Genomic DNA, 22,225 nt, shown 5'->3' with positions numbered 1-22,225 from the left:
CATCTATGTCCCTACGTTTTGTTAAGTCTTCTGTAAAAATCAAAATTAGTTGCGCTTGACAATATACTTCATACCCCATAAACTCCAGGGTGTATGAAAAGTACTTTGTTTAAGGACTCAAACTCACATAAAATGTCATTTGTTCTTTGCTCAAATAATATTGATTTTTATTTTAATGTAAAATCTGCCCTTCTATTCACCTCCCTACTAGCCAATTCTGAAAGCATCCCTGCTGCTGACTGAAATAAGCTGGAACATATCCATGCTTCATCTTTCACTAGGCTTCCGAAAACCACTCGGGTAAATCCATCTAAATCCTTTACAGTTTCAGGTGAGATGTACGAGTTAACTACAGAGCAGGTTCAAACACATAGCAGAGCTCACCTTTGCAGAGGTTTCAAACCATCCTGTGAAGCCATGGTCTTTGCAGAACTGGTCCATCTGGGAAGGAGTCTGGCCACTGTCCTTTTTCTGGTCACATTTGTTAGCTAAAAGGACAGCAGGAATAGGGCTGCCGTTCGGAAGATGTACTTTACTATCCAGATCACTTTTCCATTTTAAAACAGCATCAAACGTGGAACCTCTCGATATATCAAAGACAACGAAGGCACCGACAGCTTCTTTGTAATATACTCGAGTCATGTTGCCAAAACGTTCCTGTCCTAGAAATAAATATAGTGAGACATCAAAAACTTAAAATTCAGTCAGACGCTATATTTATATATAACCTTTTTTAACCCTAAGAATAATGTTGTAAACACATCTGTCATTCCAGAACAGAGATGGGTGGGATTAAGGACACACACACAACCACAGCCCATAGGGCAGAAGTGGCTGATCACCTGCTCTCAGGACACAGTTACCTAGTTTTATGTTCTCTGTGCACGTACACTACATTCTCCATAAACATCAAGATGCCAGTCCTTACAGCTACAGAACCCATCATGTCCCCCTCACTCGCCTTGGTCTAAGAGAGGTACTAAAGAAAAAAAAGAAAGTTGGGTGTGGAGAGAAGAGACAAGAATAGAAGAAAAGAGACTTGCAGGAAGAAGATAAGTGTGGTGGGTAAAACGCTAGTGAAAAAGATTAGGCCTGGACCTGAGATAAAGGAGCTCATGTTCTTAACTCCTCTTTTTTCACATCTCCAGCAAAACCCACTTTCCGTTTCCTTTTTAAATTTTTTTAACGGAGGACAATTACTCTACATCTTTGTGCTGGTTTCTGCAGTACAACAATGTGAATCAGTAATCATGCATATACTCCTTCCCTCTTGAGTCTCCCTCCCTTCACCCATCCCACTTCTCTAGGAAGTCACAGAGACTGGGCTCCCGATGTTAGACCGCAACTTCTCACTAGCCATCTTTTTTTTATTTTATTTTATTTATTTATTTATTTTTTAATTTATTTATTTTTTTCAGTGGGTTTTGTCATACATTGACATGAATCAGCAATAGATTTACACGTATTCCCCATCCCGATCCCCCCTCCCCCCTCCCTCTAGCCATCTTTTTAACACAGGATAGTATATATATATGTAAATGCCACTTTCTCACTTTTGACTCGAAATGCAAGACTGCTCTCCTCTAAGAAGGTAGATGTGCAAACCCACTACTTTAGTAAAACGTGGTACAACTGTGTTGCTAAAAGAAGGATCAACTACAGAGCTCTTTGGATATCATTGTACTTTTAAAACAGCTTAACAGGTTAAACACTTTTTTGGGAAAAAAATCTACCATTAAACATACCATATAGGTCTTGGCAAAGCATTCACTTACTATCTGATATTGACTTAGGAAGAATTCTTTTCTTCATCTAACAGATAGAAAAACATGCAAAGGCTGCTTGGCCAGGACTCCAACAGCTCCAATTAAAGAAGATGGGACTAAGACTGGATCTCCTGACTCCCATATGTGTGTGGAAACACGCCAGTCATTCTGACCTATCCTGCAGCTGCCCTGACTTCTAAAGCTCTTACCTTTAGTGGGCAAATTACTGACTACAGTGCTAAGGGGAAATGACTGCAAAAACTACAAATCTAAGATTTAGAACTCTTTGTCTAATGATAAAAGCATATGCTATGATGGAACATTTTCCTATTAAAACATACAATGAAAAACAAGCTTTTATATAATTTTACTGGTAGTAAAGAAAGCAAAGCTGTCTCCTAAATTAATCATTTTTCCCCTCCAAATTCTATGCCATCATACATTTTTAAGATATTATTAATGGAATAATTGAAGAAGAATGCAATAGTCAAGCTTAAATGGATAAATAGAGTTCATTTAGTTTATGACTGCTCCCCAGAGGGGCTTATCTGAAGCTGTATTGTGCTAGCTCAGAGTTCCAAATTTTGTTATAACGAACAGTCACATGAGAAATCTCATTATCGTGTTCATATATTATTAGTGATGTAAATCTGACTAGCCAACTATTTAGTTTATTTGCTCACAATGCTGACATTTATAAAAAGTTCATGTTGTATCCTTTTCCATTAACATACATTTAATTATCACACAAGGCATGCTGGCAGAGAACAGACCAGCCATTCAAGGTCAGTAGCACCATATTATAAACACTGCGCAGATGCATTAAAGTGTACCTAATTTCAAACAGAGAGCACACACTACCAATGATTTTGATTTTTCTCAATTTTAATTATTTTATATTAAACGACTACAGCAATAAGAGAAATTAGTACTGCTAACTTAGTCCAGATAACAAGATAATTACATAATTATATGAAAACATTCCTTTGGGCTCCCCTTTAATTTAGAAGAGGGTAAGGTGCCAAACTAACAAACGTATATAGAAATCCAGAAGTTATGAAGAACTATTGAGCTCTAGTGACTTTTGTTTCTAGAATCATCTATAAATTCCCTCTCCAAATATTTCTTTTTACCAACTGTGTTAGTGAACATTCAAGTTTGTATTCATATAAAATTTCTGGCTAAACCATAAGAAAACAAGAAATGTATGAGACAAGGCATTTTTGAGGAGGATCTTGTGACTTAAAATACCCATTCCAGTTCCAGGGCCAGGATTCAATCCTTCCTGACATTCTCACAGCAGAGAGTGCACTTTCTAACACCACCATATATGACAAATCTAAACGGTGCCAATTACACTGTTAAGCATTTCATGTAAAGATAAGATGGGCAACGTAAAGGACAGAAACAGCAATGACCTAACAGAATAATGTTAGTCACTCAGTTGTGTCTGACTCTGTGATCCCATGGATTGTAGCCTGCCAGGCTCCTCTGTCCATGGAATTCTCCAGGCAAGAATACTGGAGTGGGTGGCCATTCCCTTCTCCCGGGGATCTTCCTGACCCAGAGATCAAACCTGGGTCTCCTTCATTGCAGGCAGATTCTTTACCAACTGAGACACCAGGGAAGCCCAAATACAACCAAAGCTAGTGGAGATGACGGAATTCCAGCTGAGTTATTTCAAATCCTAAGAGATGATGCTATCAAACTGCTGCAGTCAATATGTCAGCAAATTTGGAAAACTCAGCAGTGGCCACAGGACTGGAAAAGGTCAGTTTTCATTCCAATTCCAAAGAAAAGCCATGCCAATGAATGTTTCAATTATTGCACAATTGGGCACATTTCACATGCTAGCAAGGTAATGCTAAAAATCTTTCAAGTTGGGCTTCAGCAGTATGTGAACCAAGAAATTCTAAGTGTACAAGTTGGATTTAGAAAAGGCAGAGGAACCAGAGATCAAATTGCCAATATCAGTTGTATCATAGAAGAAGCAAACAGAAAAACATCTGCTTCATTGACTATGGTAAAGCCTTTAACTGTGTGGATCACACAAATTGTGGGAAATCCTTAAAGCAATGGGAATACCAGACTACCTTACCTGCCTCTTGAGAAACCTGTATGCTGGACAAGAAGCAATAGTTAGAACCGGACATGGAACAATGGACTGGTTCCAAATTGGGAAAGGAGTATGTCAAGGCTGTATACTGTTATGCTTCTTATTTAACTTATATGCAGAGTGCATCATATGAAATGCTGGGCTGGATGAATCACAAGCTAGAATCAAGATTGCTGGGAGAAATATCAATAACCTCAGATTTGCAGATGATACCACTCTAATGGCAGAAAGAGAAGAAGGCTAAAGAGCCTCTTGATGAAAGTGAAAGAGGAGAGTGAAAAAGCTGGCTTAAAACTCAATATTCAAAAAATTAAGATCATAGCATTCAGTCCCATCACTTCATGGCAAATAGATGGGGAAAAAAGTAGAAATAGTGACAGACTTTATATTCCTGGGCTCCAAAAATCACTGCAGACAGTGACTGCAGCCATGAAATTAAAAGGCACTTGCTCCTTGGAAGAAATCTATGACAAACCTAGACAGTGTATTAAAAAGCAGAGACATAATTTTGCCAACAAGGGTCCATATAGTCAAAGTTATGGTTTTACCAGTTCAGTTCAGTTGCTCAGTCATGTCTGACTCTTTGCCACACCATGGACCACAGCACACCAGGCTTCCCTCTTCATCACCAACTCCCAGATCTAACTAAAACACATGTCCATTGAGTTGGTGATGCCATCCAACCATCTCATCCTCTGGTGTCCCCTTCTCCTCCTACCTTGAATCGTTCCCAGAATCAGGGTCTATTCCAATGAGTCAGTTCCTCACATCAGGTGGCCAAAGTATTGGAGTTTCAGCTTCAGCATCAGTCCTTTCAGTGAATATTCGGGACTGATTTCCTTTATGATGGACTGGTTGGATCTCCTTGCAATCCAAGCAACTCGCACGAGTCTTCTCCAATACTACAGTTCAAAAGCATCAATTCTTCAGTGCTCAGCTTTCTTTGTAGTCCAATTCTCACATCCGTACATGACTACTGGAAAAACCATAGCTTTGACTAGATGGACCTTTGTTGGTTTTACTGGTCGTCATGTACAGATGTGAGATTTGGACCATAAAGAAAGCTGAGTGTCGAAGAATTGATGCTTTCGAATTGTGGTACTAGAGAAGACACCTGAGAGTCCCTTGGACTGCAAGGAGATCAAACCGTCAATCCTAAAGGAAATCAACTCTGAATATTCACTGAAATGCTGGGCTGGATGAATCACAAGCTAGAATCAAGATTGCTGGGAGAAATATCAATAACCTCAGATTCGCAGATGATACCACTCTAATGGCAGAAAGAGAAGAACTGATGCTGAAGCTGAAACTCTAATACTTTGCCACCTGATGTGAAAAGCCAACTCATTGGAAAAGACCCTGATGCTGGGAAAAATTGAGGCCAGTAGGAGAAGAGGGCAACAGAGGATGAGATGGTTGGATGGCATCACCAACTCAATGGACGTGAGTTTGAGCAAACTCTGGGAGATGGTGAAGGACAGGAAGCCTGACGTGCTGCAGTCCGTGGTCGCAAAGAGTAAGTCAGGACTGAGCAGGCTGAACAACAATAACACTGTTGAGCAAATGAAAAGTAAAGGCACAAACTGGGAGGAAAAAGAGTACATATATATTATATCTGATTTAAAAAACATACTTAGAATATACAGAATTCTCAGAACTCCAAAATAAGAGAACAAAAAATAATTTGATAGAATAAGCAAAACATTAAAATACTTTACCAAAGAATTTATATGATAAATAAGCAAAAGAAATGATGCTCAAAATTATTAGTCATTGGGTTTAAACCACAATTGAGCTGATCCTTTATACCCACAAGAAAGGCTATAATGAAAAAGTCTGACTATACCAAGTGCTGGTGAAGTTGTGGAGCAACTGGAGCTCTCATACATAGCTGGTAAGAATAATACTTAAAAATAGTGTAACCATGTTGGAAAACAATTTGATACTTTCTCAAAAATGTAAGCATATATCTAGCACACAACCAAGTTATCCTACTCCTAGGTATTTGCTAACAAAATGAAGGCACACATCTATACAAAGGCATGCTCATGACTGCCCAGAGGAGCTTCATTTTTAATAGCCCCAAACTGGAAGCAACCCAAATGTCTATTCACATAGTAATGAATAAATTATGGTATGTTCATACAATGGACCACAACTCAACAATAAAAAGGAAAGGAACAAATTATGAATTAATGTAACAATATGGAAGAATCTCAAAATAATTATGCTGAGTCAAAATAACCAGGCCAGAGGAGGAGGAGGTAATACTGTGAGTCTACTTACACCAAATACCAAAAAATTAGAAACTATAGTAATACAGTAAGAGAAAGCAGATCAGTTGATTATGTTGGACAAGGGCGGGGAATGGATTAGATAAATTACATTTCAAATGATAAAAAATGCTTACAATCTTGACTATGGTGATATTTCCCAAGTGTAAAACTTATAAAATTGTACAGTTTACTCTATGTCAACTATATCACAATAAAGCTATAAAAAATACCTACTGTATATACTGTATATGGTCACCGGGAAGTTAAATGTAAAATGCCTGCCTGGGAGTATATTTTGGGCTGAGTTTGGCAGAACTCAGCTAAATAAAGTTTTATTGGAATATCACCCTCATCTATTTACATATTATATACCTGATTTCATTCTATAATGGTGGAGTTGAGTTGTTGCAATAGAGAGTAAATGGCTCACAAAGCTTAAAATAATTACAATCAGGAACTTTACAAAAATAGTTTAATGATTTCTGTGCTAAGGGTTTAGGGACAGTCTATACCTTTATTAGGAGTAGTATATAAAATTCATGAAGGTACACCCTTAACTTCTTTGTATGTAGGTTATACTTCAAGTTCAAAGAGTGTAAAACGCCAGGTCCATAAGTGAGCACTGAATAAATACTAGCTAAGGACTATCACTGTGCTTCCCTGGTGGATCAGAGGTAAGGAATATGCCTGCCAATGCAGAAGACGCGAGTTCGATCCCTAGGTCAGGAAGATCTCTTGGAGGAGGAACTGGCAATCCACTCCAGTATTCTTGCCTGGAGAATCCCATGGACAGAGGAGCCTGGCAGGCTACAGTCCATGGTATGCAAAGAGTTAGACACGACTGAGCAACTAATGCGTTCGCTTTCACACATGGCAAAGCCTTAAATTATTAGGTAGGTAAGTGTTTTACCTCAAAGTGGTGAAAATGGTTTGCAAAGGAAAATAAACTTGAGAAAAGTACAACCATCCTAGAGAATCAAATATCAAGCACCCGATAGTCAAGCTACCCCAGGAAATAATGTTGTCTGTTTAAATCAGCCAACTGTCTTTACAGACCTTTAGAGATCATCAAAGTTCCTCCAAGCTCTCACTTCTGATATTTTAGAATATCAGAATTCTATGCTATGTATCAGGAAACTATGCTATAATTTTAATGTTATAATGATTTTCTGACAATTCTGCAATCACCAAATCCAGAAGACAGCAATGGGGTCAAATGTAAATGACCCACCAACAAAAGGCCAAGCCCATGCATTTATGGGAGTAGCTTATTCTCCAAAAGAATAAGGAAAATATACTTCCTACTATACTGGGTTCATAATCTCTTTTTTGAAAAATTCAAAAGTGCTTCAGAGATTTTCCTGAACTGGTAAAAACAAATGAAAAACAAAAGTTTCTAAAACACGTGTCATTGAACTACGGAGTGACGAAAGATAAAAGTTCATTTAGAATAATAATCTTAACATAAAATTAATGGAACTGTTCTCCAAAAATCGAACAAGGTGAAACTTAGATTTAGCTTTGTTGTTTTAAAGGTTTAAATGCACAGGGTTGCTAAGCTCTTTCGGTTGTTAAGCTGGAAAATAAACTTTCCTACAAGAATAAGAATTGCAGCCTGTATCTTTGTTATGACTGCTCCTTGGGTAATTTTAGCTATTCCCTTATTACTATCTAAAACAAAAGAGTCCAGTGGAAAACACAACTAATGTTCACGAATAATCCATTTTCCTCCACTTTTGAATACAGGGAGGACCACACTGTCCTGCCCCGACTAAACCAGCTGTGTTCACGGAACATGGACAGAAGTGTCCCTGCCCAGCAGAATCACTTGTCGGGTGGCAGCAAGGTTACCCCTACTTTGGGGTGACGGTATCAGACGGTAGGGCCTCTGTTAGCCTGGGTCTTCAAAGGGCTCCAATGAAAAACCACCCTCAAATTCATCACCATCCCGCCACTTCTGCTCCCTACTAAGGACATGTAGAAAGTGTGAAATGTGTCAGTCACTCAGTCATGTCCGACTCTTTGTGACCTCATGGACTGTAGCCCGCCAGGCTCCCCTGTCCACAGGATTCTCCAGGCAGGAGTACTGGAGTGGGTTGCCATGCCCTCCTCCAGGGGATCTTCCTCATTTTAATGCTGCTGGCCCCCCACCACAACCTAGCCTATCTTGACTGGTGCAACTCCCAAATATCTTTTTACCTCTTATAGCTAGATTTGATCTCAACTAGAAAATATGTATTAGGTTCCTCCTATATACCAGGCACTGTGCTAGACACGGGTGAAACAATGACTAGGATCCTAAGAATCTCAGTCTATCTGAGGAAAGAAACCAAGTGATGTCACGATGTGTTAGGTGTAATCAGAGATACAAAGAGCATATTATGGTATTCAACAAGGGGATGTCATTCACTGAAGTAAGCTAATCTTACTAGTCTTTTTGAAAGATACATTATCAAAAAATGCCTTCCAAATGCTTATACTATGAAAATATAGTATCTTCATAAACTTTATTTATTTCCATGCTGTGACTTTCAGTTTGCATGCCCCTGGGGGCAGCCAGCCTAGGCAGAGCCATGCTCACCATCCATGGACTAAAAGGCTAAGCTTTAACTGCTGGAGGCAGTTTCTCAGAAGCACTGAGTCATCACCAGGAGAAACACGCATTCTACTTCCCCTTTTACAGCACTGCAGAAGCCAGCCCTTCCTAGCTTCAGAAAAGGGCTAAAGGATCAAACCATGGGTAAGACTGTCATACGCAAACTAGAATCCATGGAATCTTAACATTTTTTTTTTTTAATTTTGGAAAAGAAAAAAAAAAAAGTACTCTGAGGGGCAGCCAATCAACCATTTTAAGTTTAGTCTAAGAAATTTTTATTATTCTAGGACTCTTCTTTCCACAAGCACATAAACAAAAGCAGGACATTTCTGCCAGGATGAATGCTCCTGGATTGTGTCCTGTGATGGAAGCAGACCAGTTAGAGGAGAAAGTATGCAGTTATTAAATATAAAGACAGCTGCATGGGCCTTGTTTCGCGCGCGCGCACGTGTGTGTGTGTCTGTGTGTGTAGAGTTAAAGTGCACAGCAATATGGAAACTCAGCGGAACCTGGGAGATCTTCCTCTTACATGGTCTGTAGTGGTAGTTCAGATGCGGTGGGGAGAACTCTGAGCAACAAATACCACCTTCCTAGACCAGAGCTGTAATCTCCTCTTACAGGAAGGAGAGGGGCCACTTTTCTGATACTCTAACAGACAAGATTATAAACTAGAAGATGACGCTCCAGATTACCTCATCCATCCTCCCTTATTTTAAAGATGAGAAAATAAAATCTCAGCAAGACAACATTACTCAAGTGCCTTAGGTTGATGTGTTATCCAATGTGCTGCCTGATCTGGTAGCCAAGCATTTTCTGGAGTATACATTCTTCCCCATGGCCCCGTGTCTCCAGATAGATCCAAAGTAGCATGAGCCTGGGAAAGACACTCCCCAAGGACACACAACCCTGCCACAAAAGTTACGGGCTTGCTCTGTGACCCTGAGCGCCTGACCACAGCAGCTAAGGACATGCCTCACTGCTGAGTTCATTAGCTAGGCTGATACTAGGGACAGGCTTTTTCCACCATATTGCTGTGGGCATATTGCCTGAATATTCCAATGGCTCCTAAAATGTGTTATCCTTCCTTCTCTAGCGGAAGGAACCCTGATTATAGCTAGATATCTTGGCAATGAGAAAGGGGGAAAAAGAGCATAGTACTAGTCATCTAGGCTCAAAGACATTTAAAGATGCACAACTTGGTAATACATATTCTAATGGATGATGACCTGTAAGGTACACATGTTGGCAAAAGGATTAAAATGCTTCCCCAATATCTGGAGTACCCAACACTAATGACTTTGAGAAGGAGTTGAGACAACTTAATACATTTCCAAGAACATGTATTCTAATCAAGGAAAAGAAAACCACAAAATGGCTTGCCTTCTCTCTTTTTAGTGTAGGCAGATTTTCTAAAGGGAAATATTTGCTCTCAGATTTGAAAGTAAAATACTGCATTTTGAACATTTATCAGAAATACAGGCCAGAGATGCTCTCTCTATGGTTTTAATCACTATTTTTTAATGTTTGTCTCAAAATTTTATGTTCATGTGCCCATTTGCCAAAAAATCGAAATATCTCTAAATGTTATTTGAAATTCAAAATATAAGTCACACAATGAAAAATAAATCAGAGCAATAAGACAATCAGTGCTTAGCTTTCCAAGTATAAATGCGTATCCTTTCCCACCCATTAAGAATTATTGGGCTTCCCAGGTGGCTCAGAGGTAAAGAATCCACCTGCCAATGCAGGTAACATAGGGTTAGATACCTGGGGCGGGAAGATCCATCCATCCCTCCCATCCAGTGTTCTTGCTTGGAGAATGGAAAGGCAACGCATTCAGTATCTTGCCTGGGAAATCCCATGGACAGAGGAGCATGGGCTACAGTCCATGGGGTTGCAAAAGGGTTGGACATGACTTGGCAACTAAACAACAAACAACAAGAATTATTGAGCTACATGTTCTTGCTTAAGGTGACTGGGCAAAAATGTAGTTTCTAGTGAGTGCATATAAAGTTCTTTAAAAACATATCCTTAAAGTTCAGTATGCATTTCAGAGATGAAGCATTTTTAACACGCTTGTGTGGTTGGTGGGTAATACACCAAGATCCAGCCAAAATATAAGTCCAGTCACTGGTTTTAGAAAGATATTTATCTAGCCACTAAAATTTTTTATAGCTTGACATAGATAATATGGTGATGTCATAATAGGTCTTAGGTTTTATATGTAAGAAGCTACAATTCATAGTTACATAGGTTTTGTCATTTTTAGGGTATATATTTAATGACTTTTTATACTACTACTTTATAAAGCCCTTATAAATGTGCCCCAGAATTACACTTAAATATTTAACATGCTAAAATTATAGGCATTGTTAAAAGAAAAAAAAAATTTCCTTACATTAAAAAACTACCATAATATTGACCAAGAAAACAATGTAACTAAAAACCTATTCCCCCCACACTGGTTTACATAATTTTCTATAAAACAAATCAAATAAAACAAGTCTAAAAGTTAATGCATCAAATTAGCACCATGTGAGGCTGGATTTGATATGTACTGAATTTCCTATTAATATTGTACCATGAAGAAGGTAAAAGGAGTCATTCATGTGATTTTACATAATGCATTCATCTGGTTTTCTTTTCTATCATGTGTAAAGCAGAAAGAGAGATACTATAACATGACCATGAAACCTTTGCGATCAGAAACATCTGGATTCATGCCCTAACTGCAAGTTACAGGTGTACAGGCCTTGGGGAAATCCCTTAACCTTCCTGAGTCTCACTTTACTCAACAGTAATTTCCCCAGAAACATATATGTTAACGTATGTAAAACACACAGCAAGTGGGAATGTGCTGTCTGACACAGGGAGCTCAGCCTAGTGCTATGTGACAACCTAGAAGGGTGGGGTTGGGAGGTAGACGGGAGGGGGATTCAGGAGGGCGGCGACATGTGTATACCTGTACCTGACCCTGAAAGCTGAACTCCCCAGGTCGGTAGGTGCTCAATGTACTACTAGAGAAGAGTGGAAAAATACCTCCAGAAAGAAAGATGGGCCTGAGACGAAGTGAAAACAACGCCCAGTTGTGGATGTTACTGGTGATGGAAGTAAAGTCCGAAGCTGTAAAGAACAATATTGCACAGGAATCTGGAATGTTAGGTCCATGAATCAAGGTAAATTGCAAGTGGTCAAACAGGAGATGGTAAGACTGAACATCGACACTGTAGGAATCAGTGAACTAAAATCAGAAAACTGAGATCATGGCATCTGGTCCTTTCACTTCATGGCAAATAGATGGGGAAACAGTGGAAACAGTGGCTGACTTTATTTTTTTGGGCTCCAAAATCACTGCAGATGGTGACTGCAGCCATGAAATTAAAAGATGCTTACTCCTTGGAAGGAAAGTTATGACCAACCTAGACAGCGTATTAAAAAGCAGAGACATTACTTTGTCAACAAAGTCCATCTAGTCAAGGCTATGGTTTTTCCAGTAGTCATGTATGGATGTGAGAGTTGGACTATATAGAAAGCTGAGCACCAAAGAATTAATGCTTTTGAACTGTGGTGTTGGAGAAGACTCTTGAGAGTCCCTTGGACTGCAAGGAGATCCAACCAGTCCATCTTAAAGGAAATCAGTCCTGAATGTTCACTGGAAGGACTGATGCTGAAGCTGAAACTCCAATACTTTGGCCACCCGATGCGAAGAGCTGACTCATTTGAAAAGACCCTGATGCTGGGAGGGATTGGGGGCAGGAGGAGAGGGGGACGACAGAGTATAAGATGGTTGGATGGCATCATCAACTCAATGGACACGAGTTTGGGTAAACTCCGGGAGTTGGCGATGGACAGGGAGGCCTGGCGTGCTGCAGTTCATGGGGTTGCAAAGAGTGGGACACAACTGAGCAACTGAACTGAACTGAACTAAAATGGACTGGAATGGGCAAATTTAATTCGGATGACCGTTATATCTACTACTGTGGGTAAGAATCCCTTAGAAGAAATGGAGTAGACCTCAGAGTCAATAAAAGAGTCAGAAATGCAGTACATGGGTGCATTCTCAAAAACAACAGAAAAATCTCTGTTCATTTCCGAGGCAAACCATTCGATATCACAATAATCTAAGTCTATGCCCTGACCACTAATGCCAAATAAGCTGAAGTTGAATGGTTCTATGAAGACCTACAAGATCTTCTAGAACTAACACCAAAAAAAGACATCTTTTTCATCATAGGGGACTGGAATGCAAAAGTAGGAAGTTAAGAGATACCTGGAGTAACAGGCAAGCCTTGGAGTACAAATTGAAGCAGAGCAAAGGCCTACAGAGTTTTGCCAAGAGAATGCATTGGTCAGAGCAAACACCCTCTTCCCAACAACACAAGAGACTACTCTACACATGGACATCACCAGATGGTCAATACTGAAATCAGACTGATTATATCTTTGCAGCCGAAGATGGAGAAGCTCTATACAGTCAGCAAAAACAAGACCTGGAGCTGACTGTGGCTCAGATCATGAACTCCTTATTGCCAAATTCAGACTTAAACTGAAGAAAGTAGGGAAAACCACTAGACCATTTAGTATGAACTAAATCAAATCCCTTATGATTACTTCCAAAGAATAGCAAGGAGAGATAAGAAAGCCTTTCTCAGTGATCAATGCAAAGAAATAGAGGAAAACAATAGAATGAGGAAGACTAGAGATCTCTTCAAGAAAATTAGAGATACCAAGGGAACATTTCAAGCAAAGATGAGCACAATAAAGGACAGAAATGGTATGGACCTAACAGAAGCAGATATGAAGAAGAGGTGGCAAAAATACACAGAAGAATTATACAAAAAGAAGATCCTAACAGCCCAGATAACCATAATGGTGTGATCACTCACCTAGAGCCAGACATCTTGGAGTGTGAAGTCAACGGGCCTTAGGAAGCATCACCATGAACAAAGCTAGTCATGATGGATGTGAGTGTCGGACTATATAAAAAGCTGAGCACCAAAGAATTGATGCTTTTGAACTGTGGTGTTGGAGAAGACTCTTGGGAGTCTCTTGGACTGCAAGGAGATCCAACCAGTCCATTCTAAAAGAAATCAGCCCTGAGTATTCATTGGAAGGACTGATGTTGAAGCTGAAACTCCAATACTTTGGCCACCCGATGGGAAGAACTGACTCATTGGAAAAGACCCTGATTCTGGGAAATACTGAAGGCAGGAGAAGGGAATGACAGAGAATGAGATGGTTGGATGGCATCACCAACTCAATGGGCACGAGTTTGAGCAAGCTTCGGGAGTTGGTGATGGACAGGAAATCTGGTGTGCTGCAGTCCATGGGGTCGCAAAGAGTAGGCCACGGCTGAGAGACTGAACTGGACTGATCTGATTCATGCTGCTATTGGCAGAAACAAACACAATTCACGGTGCTGTAAAGCAATTATTCTTCAATTTAAAAAAAAGTAAATTGAGAGACGGTGACTAGAAAGCAGCTTTTCATAAATGTTAACTGTGATTACATGAAGGGTTTTTTTTTTTTTACCAAAACTTCCTACCTCTGAGATTCTATGCTTATATTTGGAAATATATTTCCACTTGGATAAAAAGCATTATAGGGGAAGAGGCAAAGTTGCTCTTTAAATCATGTACAAAGTACCATTTGTGTCCATGCCACCACCTTTTGAGGTTGAGATCAAACCTGTCTGTCAAGCAAAAGAGTAACAAAACTGAACACAGAAAAAAAAAAGTTAAAAAATACCTAAACAAAAGAAAAACAAACTCCCTTTGAGATGGCAGCAGCAGTCTCAATAAGCAGCCTTCAAAATGACCTATTCCCAGATACACAACAGTTCAGAAACTTGATTTTTCTTTTTGCTAATTAGAGACGAGCAAGCTTTTGTGGTATTTAGGTCACAGTGTAAGGTCTGTTTTTATTCAACTATTTACATCTGCTGTGGTGAGTGTAAAAAGAACATCTGACTTTAGTCAATTTAAAGAGGGGAATAAAATCAAAGTATCTTTTTGGTTTGTGTCCAAAGTCGGAATAGTTTTGGAAGTTTGAGATATTGGTTTTTTCCTAAGAACAGCATTCAATGAGAGCAAGACATGGCCCATCTCTGTCGTGTGATTTATCTTATGTCCTTACATCACCTCTTGAGACAGCAAAAGAGATAAGGAGGAACTTGGGGGCCAGGAAAGGTGTGTGTCAAGGAAGCCGGGGAGCAGCAGACTTGTTCAGTGGAGTGCAGTAAGAGGATGGGTCTGTTGGCAACAGTCAGCACGGGCAAGACAGAACCACTGTTCTCAGCTTGAGCATGGATCAGATCGCCCACGCTGTGTGCGCTCAGTCGCATCTGATACTTTGTGACCCCATGGACTGTGGCCCACCAGGCTCCTCTGTCCATGGGATTCTCCAGGCAAGAAGACTGGAGTGGGTGGCCATGCCCTCCTCCAGGGGATCTTCCTGACCCAGGGTCAAACCCGTGTCTCTTATGTCTCCTGCATTGGCAGGTGGGGTCTTTACCACTAGCGCCACCTGGGAAAGACTACCCGTGGTGCCTGGTAAATTACACACTTCCAGGCCCTCCCTCTAGGAACTCTGACTTGTTAAGCATGGAGTATTGCTAGTTGCCTTTTCAGTATCCCTTCACAGAATTTCATTTGGGGAAGCAGTGTGTCCAGTTTGAAAACAAACAGAAAAAGCCCTAGATTTCCCAGCTGTCCTTGCAACAAGGCATGGATGTCCGACTAGACCAGAAAGGCAAAGAATACAATCAGGGAATAGCTGAGTGGTGAAATGTCAGCTTTGGTCCCTGAAGAATGAATGGTTCTGTTCACCAGCCATGGACTGCTCAACAATGGACTTATTAGGTGAGGGACCTAACTTTTCTCTTGTTGAACCATGATTTATGGGGATGTTTGACAGATGAAGCCAGTTCTGCTTATAGCTGATGCTAAGGAAGATGCATTTAAGCACCTCAGATGAGTCTGAAAGAGCAGGTCCCATACAGTCACACTAAAAAACAAACAAACAACAAAAAAAACACAAAACACCAAAAAATCCAATATATATTTAGCTTAATTTCAAAGCCATCAAAAATCACTACAGAAAACGCTTAAGGAAAATATCTGGATAGAAGTGAGTGAAAAAAATGAGGAAGAAGAGAATGTAAGATCTCCTGTCAGAAAGACCAACACAAAGCCTTAAAGTAACCACCGCTATTTATTTATTTTTATGTGGTTTGTCACTCTCAAAATAAGAGTGAAGAAATCACACGTTTCTAGCCTCCATGACTGTAAAAAGTGCAGAAGCTCTTTTTGAAAATATAATTGAATAAAATTCTAAACACCTTTTTCTTGATCATTTATCTCACCTCCAGAAATCTCCTCACGTAAGTCAACACTGTTTCACCATCCAAGAGAAGATCTCTACAGCCACAGTGCAACTTAAACTTGTTGACTGAGCCCACTTTCTACTACTTAAGTGTTGATTAAGTGTGAAATCCTCACTATTTTGAGGATATGCTATTCTTGGACTCCAAATCTAAGGCCTTCAAAGTTTTTTTCTTTGGAAGATTACTTTTTCTCATCTCTTAGTCCATTTTAATAAGCGCCTAGAAATATGTATTCATCAGGTTTTTTTTTTTTTTAATATATTTTATGATACTTTGACATCTTGGGGCCTTGTAGACCAGGGGAGGGGCTGGACTGCCCATCCCACCCCACCCCACCCCCAGCCGCCCAGGGTTATCTAGTTATTACAGCAAACAACTTGCTGAGAGCATATCTTCAATATGCAAATCAATCAATCCTGAGTCCTTCTCCTCTACTTGCTTTGTTTTGTCAGGCTCTTGCAGTCTAGGTCAGAGACAGTGAGGGATCATCCCTATAGCCCTCGGCAAACTGAAATCTTTCAAACTATCCAATCCTAAGCTTGCTCAGCTTGCCTATGCTGTGAGGTCTTTCTTCAAAAATCACAAAAAAGGCTGTAATCCTTGCTCTGCTTTCTCCCAGCTCCTTCTGCCTCCTAAATGACCCTGGTGCTTCCCTGTGTGGTCCCGCATGGCTTGACCTGGTCCCTCCTATAGGGAACTATCAGTAACAAACTGTCTCTTTTAATGATGATCTCATTGCACTTGAATAAAAACAAAACCTTGAGTACATGTTAAAAGGGAATAAGAAGCTATCCTAACATTGTTAATCGGCTATACAATAAAAATATCTTTTAAAAAAGAAGAAGAATCATTGAAATTTACATATCAAAAGCTTAAGAAAGCTGGAAGGTCAGGAAGCTGCTGCTGCTGCTAAATCACTAAGTCAAGCCCGACTCTGCAACCTGATGGACTGTAGCCAGCCAGGCTCCTCTGTCCATGGGATTCTCCAGGCAAGAACAGTGGAGTGGGTTGCCATTTTGGAAGGTCAGAATACCATATATACACACAAGGCTGAAATTCCTAAGATATATTTGAAAATAACACTGCACCTCTGGAATAATGCATAGCATACAGGTTTAATCTGTAGGATCACAGAGTAGTCCAGACAAACAGCTGTAATTATTACCTTGTTTTCCAGGGTGTGCTCTACAACCAAATACCAATAAAATAGCTTCATTAACTTCAGAGAAGTCGACAGTTTGGAGAGTCTTTCAAAATGTACCAAAAAAAAAAAAAAAAGAGAGAGAGAGAGATGCAGCCGATCAAAAAGTGTCTGCCTGGGAAGTAGTATGCTTCATAATTAAGTACAAGAACTAGAAATTCTGGACCGATGACATAAAGAGATGGTAATGATTACAATAGGTATGAAATATGAGTCACATGCTCCAAAACAGAGCTGACCAGAACATTTGCAAATTTAGACAAAAGTTTATGTCACTCTTACATTACCAAAAATCCACTCTGCTATTAGAGACATGAGACCTGTGCCATGGATTACCTGTGTTTTCTTGGTCAGCTTACCACAACTCCCTGGGTTTACACCATAGGGTCTCTAAAAGCCTTTAATCCTACTCAAACAATAGGCTGATTAAGCAAATGGCTAGCAGCCAAGTCAAATTTTAGTACTTCTTATCAGAACTTGGCTCTCTGCACCACTAACCTGAGCAACTTTTACCTGACCTGGAATTAAGAATGGTAACATATTCAAAAGAAGGAAAGGCAACAGGCACGACATTACCAGGGGAATTTTCTTCATGCCAGTTACACAAATATGCTGTTATGTTGAAATTCCTGTCTGGGCATTTGTGAAAGCGCAGTCCAGACCGGGGAACCCAAAGGTTGTGTCAGGGCTTACGAAGTAAGGAAGATTTGCAGATGTAAAATGGGATAGTAGGCTTTGCTTGGAATTCAGCACAAAACTGAGCCAGAATAAGGCTGAAGATGGCAAGACTGTACAAGTCAGATGTAATAAAGACTTTATTTCAATCCTTTTAAATGAATTATTAAGTAACTGACCCACAATAAGCCCTAAGAAAGTAACTGCAGGACTAAGAGACTACATATAACAGAGACTAATTCCTCAAAGAACTGCTTCTTCATATTTGAACATGAACAATCCTTGACTGATTCACTCTGAAGGTCAAGAAAGCATGAGATAATATTCCAGGCTCTTGCTCATGAAGAGTTGGAGCATTATCAAAGAAAACAAGAAGAGACCACTAGTTACAGCAATTGGCAATATGCGAGAGAGAACAAAGAAGACAAGATCCACATTTTATTTTCAGATGGGAATCAAAAAACTCGAAAGTGAATCTAAGTATGGCTCAAAAGTCAATCTAAGTATGGTTTATATAACTTATAAGGTCTTCCAAGCATGAATTTTATGCTCTGATAAATCATATTTACGTGAATTTCAGAGTACATTGTTTCTGATTTGTTCTCTGGCCCAAAGGAGTATACTCAGATTTTTTCTTTTTTTTACTCAGATTTTTATAAAGAAATTTTGATACTAAAAACTGAAGAGTGGTAGAATAGGCTCCCTGCCTATTCTAATGCCACTATGGCAAAAGTATTATTTGAACTAAGGGCACTTGAAAAACAAGGGCAAGATGGGTACTCCAACCTCCCTTTCTTCTTCCTTAAATCAGGAGATAAAACTCCCATGTGAAAGATGTCCTCCCCAATAAGGAAGGAAGGAAGGAACTGTGCTCATCACCAGAGATGATCAAACAGAGAGAATTCTGCAGAAGCAGATCTTGTTAAAATAGCTCTTATCTTCCTTTAGTATCCTACAGAGTTTGGTTATTTTTCTATAGCTGCCTTTGTTCAACCTAGTATAAAAGCATTTATATTTTTGTACTTTTGGGGGTTCTTCCTTTCCTTATGAGGGCTCCTGTGTTACATAAAGCTTCCCTGATAGCTCAGTTGGTAGAGAATTCGCCTGCAATGCAGGAGACCTCAGTTCGATTTCTGGGTTGGGAAGATCTGCTGGAGAAGGGATAGGCTACCCACTCCAGTATTCTCATCTGAAGAATGCCATGGACTACATAGCCCAAAGGGTCACAAAGAGTCGGACATGACTGAGTGACTTTCACTGTCAAATAAATTTCAGCTATTAATCTGTCTTACATTAATTTAATTCTCAGGACCAGCTGAAAGTTCTAAGAAGGTAGAGATAAAATTTTGCCTTCCCTATAAAAGCAAATCACTGCAATGAATGCATGCAGACTAAATTATACTAGATCTAAATGGACAAGCTTTAAAAAAAAAAAAAAAAAGATTTAGCCTAGACCAACCATTCAATCTACTTGGAAAATTCTACAGTTGCTAATAAGCTTATAATAAGTAGTGAGCCAAATACTCAATTCATCTATAATACATGTTAAAAGGAAGATCAGATATTGCATCCTAATTTAGTATACATTTATTAAACTTTCTCTTTAGAATCTTATCAAAGACTTCAATATTTCAGTATATCTCAGTAATGTGTTGAGCAGCAGTCTCAAAGCAGATATGAAGTAAAAGAAAGGAACTGCCTAACACAAAATTGTGTTAAATTGCATCTGTACTTTAAAGCTGCATTCATTTGATGTAATGAGGATTTATAAGGCCTGTATCCATGAGTCACTATGGTTCTCAATTTGAAGAGTTTAGCTTAAACTGCTTGGCTACATTTACAGAAAACATTAGGGTAATTCCAGCCTGTTATGCTTGCCAGAGCTTTCAAGTATAGAGACCTGACAGAATTTCTTTACACCTTTCCCACTTCTAAAGCAGCAACAAAAGTCTAACCAGTAATAACAGCACACCTTAAGTTAGTCATGTCGAGTGGCTAACTCCACCTACTATTTTGCAATCAAGGAATACCTTCCCCCTTTGAGAATTAAATACAAATCAACTTTGTTGCTACACAAGGCAAATATGTTTAGCCATGGGGAACTATTTGGAGTGACCTTCACTTTGCCTCCATTACATCATGACTACTTAATTCAAATGGTATGAGCCAGGATTCACTAGTAGCTCAAATATTCAAACCAAACCTTGGTTTGCTAATGATAGAGTTAATGATAGAGCTCCCTAAACCTTAAGTTAAAGCCACATTATTTTTTGCTCTTCGTTTCCTTAAATACTGAAAACCTTATTTAAAAGATGAACCTTATAATTTCCAATCATCTCATAAGTTTACCTCTAATCTTGTTAATTGTTGGTGTGTACTTGCTGGATGGAATCCCTTTTGGAGATTCTGAAAGGTCTGCTTTCCTTCCTGGAAAGGCTCAAGCTTTGCATTTAGGCAAAACTGCAAGAAAATTCCACCTAGGCCGATATGTACCAGAGTCTGGTAGAGACTGAATACGTTCCCCTCCTGGTAAAACAGGTCTGGTTAAGCAGGATGAAAAAGGGGAAGAAAACTCTAACTCATGCTTCTGCTTTCCCAAGTCTCCAAACAGAAGTATTTTTCCTTGAAGCTTAAAAAAACACAACTGTGCCATAAAAAAAAATTTTATTTACCTGCAGAAGGACCCAATCCCAATTTAATTGCTAAACACCACACTATTTTACATGAAGAATAAAGCAAACTCAACAATCCTCCTAGGCAGAGATTTAAAATCATCTTCATGGAAATTCACAGCTACGCTGAAGATTTCGGTAGAATGATTATCACATGGTAAGGCAACCTTTAGAATCCACGACTTTGTCAAGGAGCAATACTCTTACTCATAAGTGCTCTGTGAAAAAGCAGGAAGTGTTTCGAAAGAAGCCTCTGGCTTCAAAAGATGACTTTTCAAACGAACATTTGGTTTTCTGTAACCGAAAAAAAAGAAAAAAACAAAAAAACAAGCTGAGCCCAAAGGCTGACTATCCCCCTTTCTTAGAGATGACATACATCACTTTATTTTCCTATCGGAGGTAGAGAAGCCTCGTCTTAAATAAATGAGTATATATGTGATATTTCTTCAATATCATCTCATATGTAATAAGCTGTTGATGAAAAGAGCACTACCCAGCAGACAGACCTGGGTCCCTGACTCTTCACCAGTTGGGTGACCACACCTTTAACAGGCTTCAGTCATACAAGTGGAGGATGAAGGATGGGCTCTTTGACCCTGAACATGCCCCCATCTCGAAGGCAGACTGAATGTAACACCCATAATGACTGAACAGGGTAATTCCTGGTACCTCTTCCATATTTCAACTTTCCCAAAGTTAATGGCTTATTAAATGCACACATCCAACCCACCATACCAGCCAGAGTTCAAGTTTTCATACATTAGAGTAAGGAGAATCTGTACCCTCCTCACACAGGGGTACTATGCTCCAAAATGACAATGGAAAGCATTGGGAAATGCCAGGGAAATAATATTACACATTGGGTGTGGGGAGGCAGGAGTGGGGCTAGGTGTTGGTTCACGGAGGGGGGGCGGGGAAGAGGAGCATAAGGTTTCAAGAGAAGTTTTCCCCAATCTTTGCCTGGGTGGCCTCCCCTAGAAATGCGGGCACGACGTACAAAGAATGGGGTTTCGGTCCCAAGGAAGGGTCTCAGACTCAAGGTGGATGATGAAGATGAAAACCCTTCTGAAAAGAAACCCTGGTTTCTAGTTTGGGGGTGTCCCTAACTAGGACTGTAACTTTGGGTAAGTCGTTCAACCACTCTGAACCTCTGTTCTTATCTGTAAAATGTTAAAGCGAATGAGAGGAGCCAGCCCCTTCCCCTCTCTCGTCCTCGTCAAGATTCAGAATGAAAACTTCGGGGAAAGCCTCCGTGGCTTTCTCACCTCTGGTCAGATGAGAGCTCCAAAGCAGAGGGCCTCCGATCTCTTAAAAACACCAGCGCTTTCCACACACCGAGCTGAGGCGTCTAACCAGGGTTAGTTTCTCTACGCATTTATTTATCCTGTTCTGCTTTTAAATTCTTCGACTACCATCGCCTGTTCCACTGTGCTGATTCCCCCTGGAGTCCAACATCCCCTTCCATCATTCCAGGTGGTTTCGTCCCTTTCTTTTAAACTTACTCGGGCAGGCAAGTCCTGGCAGAGGACGGAGAAAGAA

The 22,225-nt window shown here is 39.8% G+C and overlaps 1 protein-coding gene across 1 annotated transcript in view; it reads right to left on the bottom strand.

The window, feature by feature from the left end:
• The window catches only part of RAB32 (RAB32, member RAS oncogene family), a 28,263-nt gene that overhangs the window by 5,497 nt on the left and 541 nt on the right, over window positions 1–22,225 (bottom strand). Inside the window, exon 2 of the mRNA XM_043457260.1 lies at window positions 385–662. Coding sequence (XP_043313195.1) covers window positions 385–662 — 278 coding nt within the window. The remainder of the gene's footprint in view (window positions 1–384; window positions 663–22,225) is intronic.

Source organism: Cervus canadensis, chromosome 33, assembly GCF_019320065.1.
Source record: "Cervus canadensis isolate Bull #8, Minnesota chromosome 33, ASM1932006v1, whole genome shotgun sequence".
NCBI lineage: Eukaryota > Metazoa > Chordata > Mammalia > Artiodactyla > Cervidae > Cervus > Cervus canadensis.
This window is presented reverse-complemented; position numbering and strand designations above follow the sequence as displayed.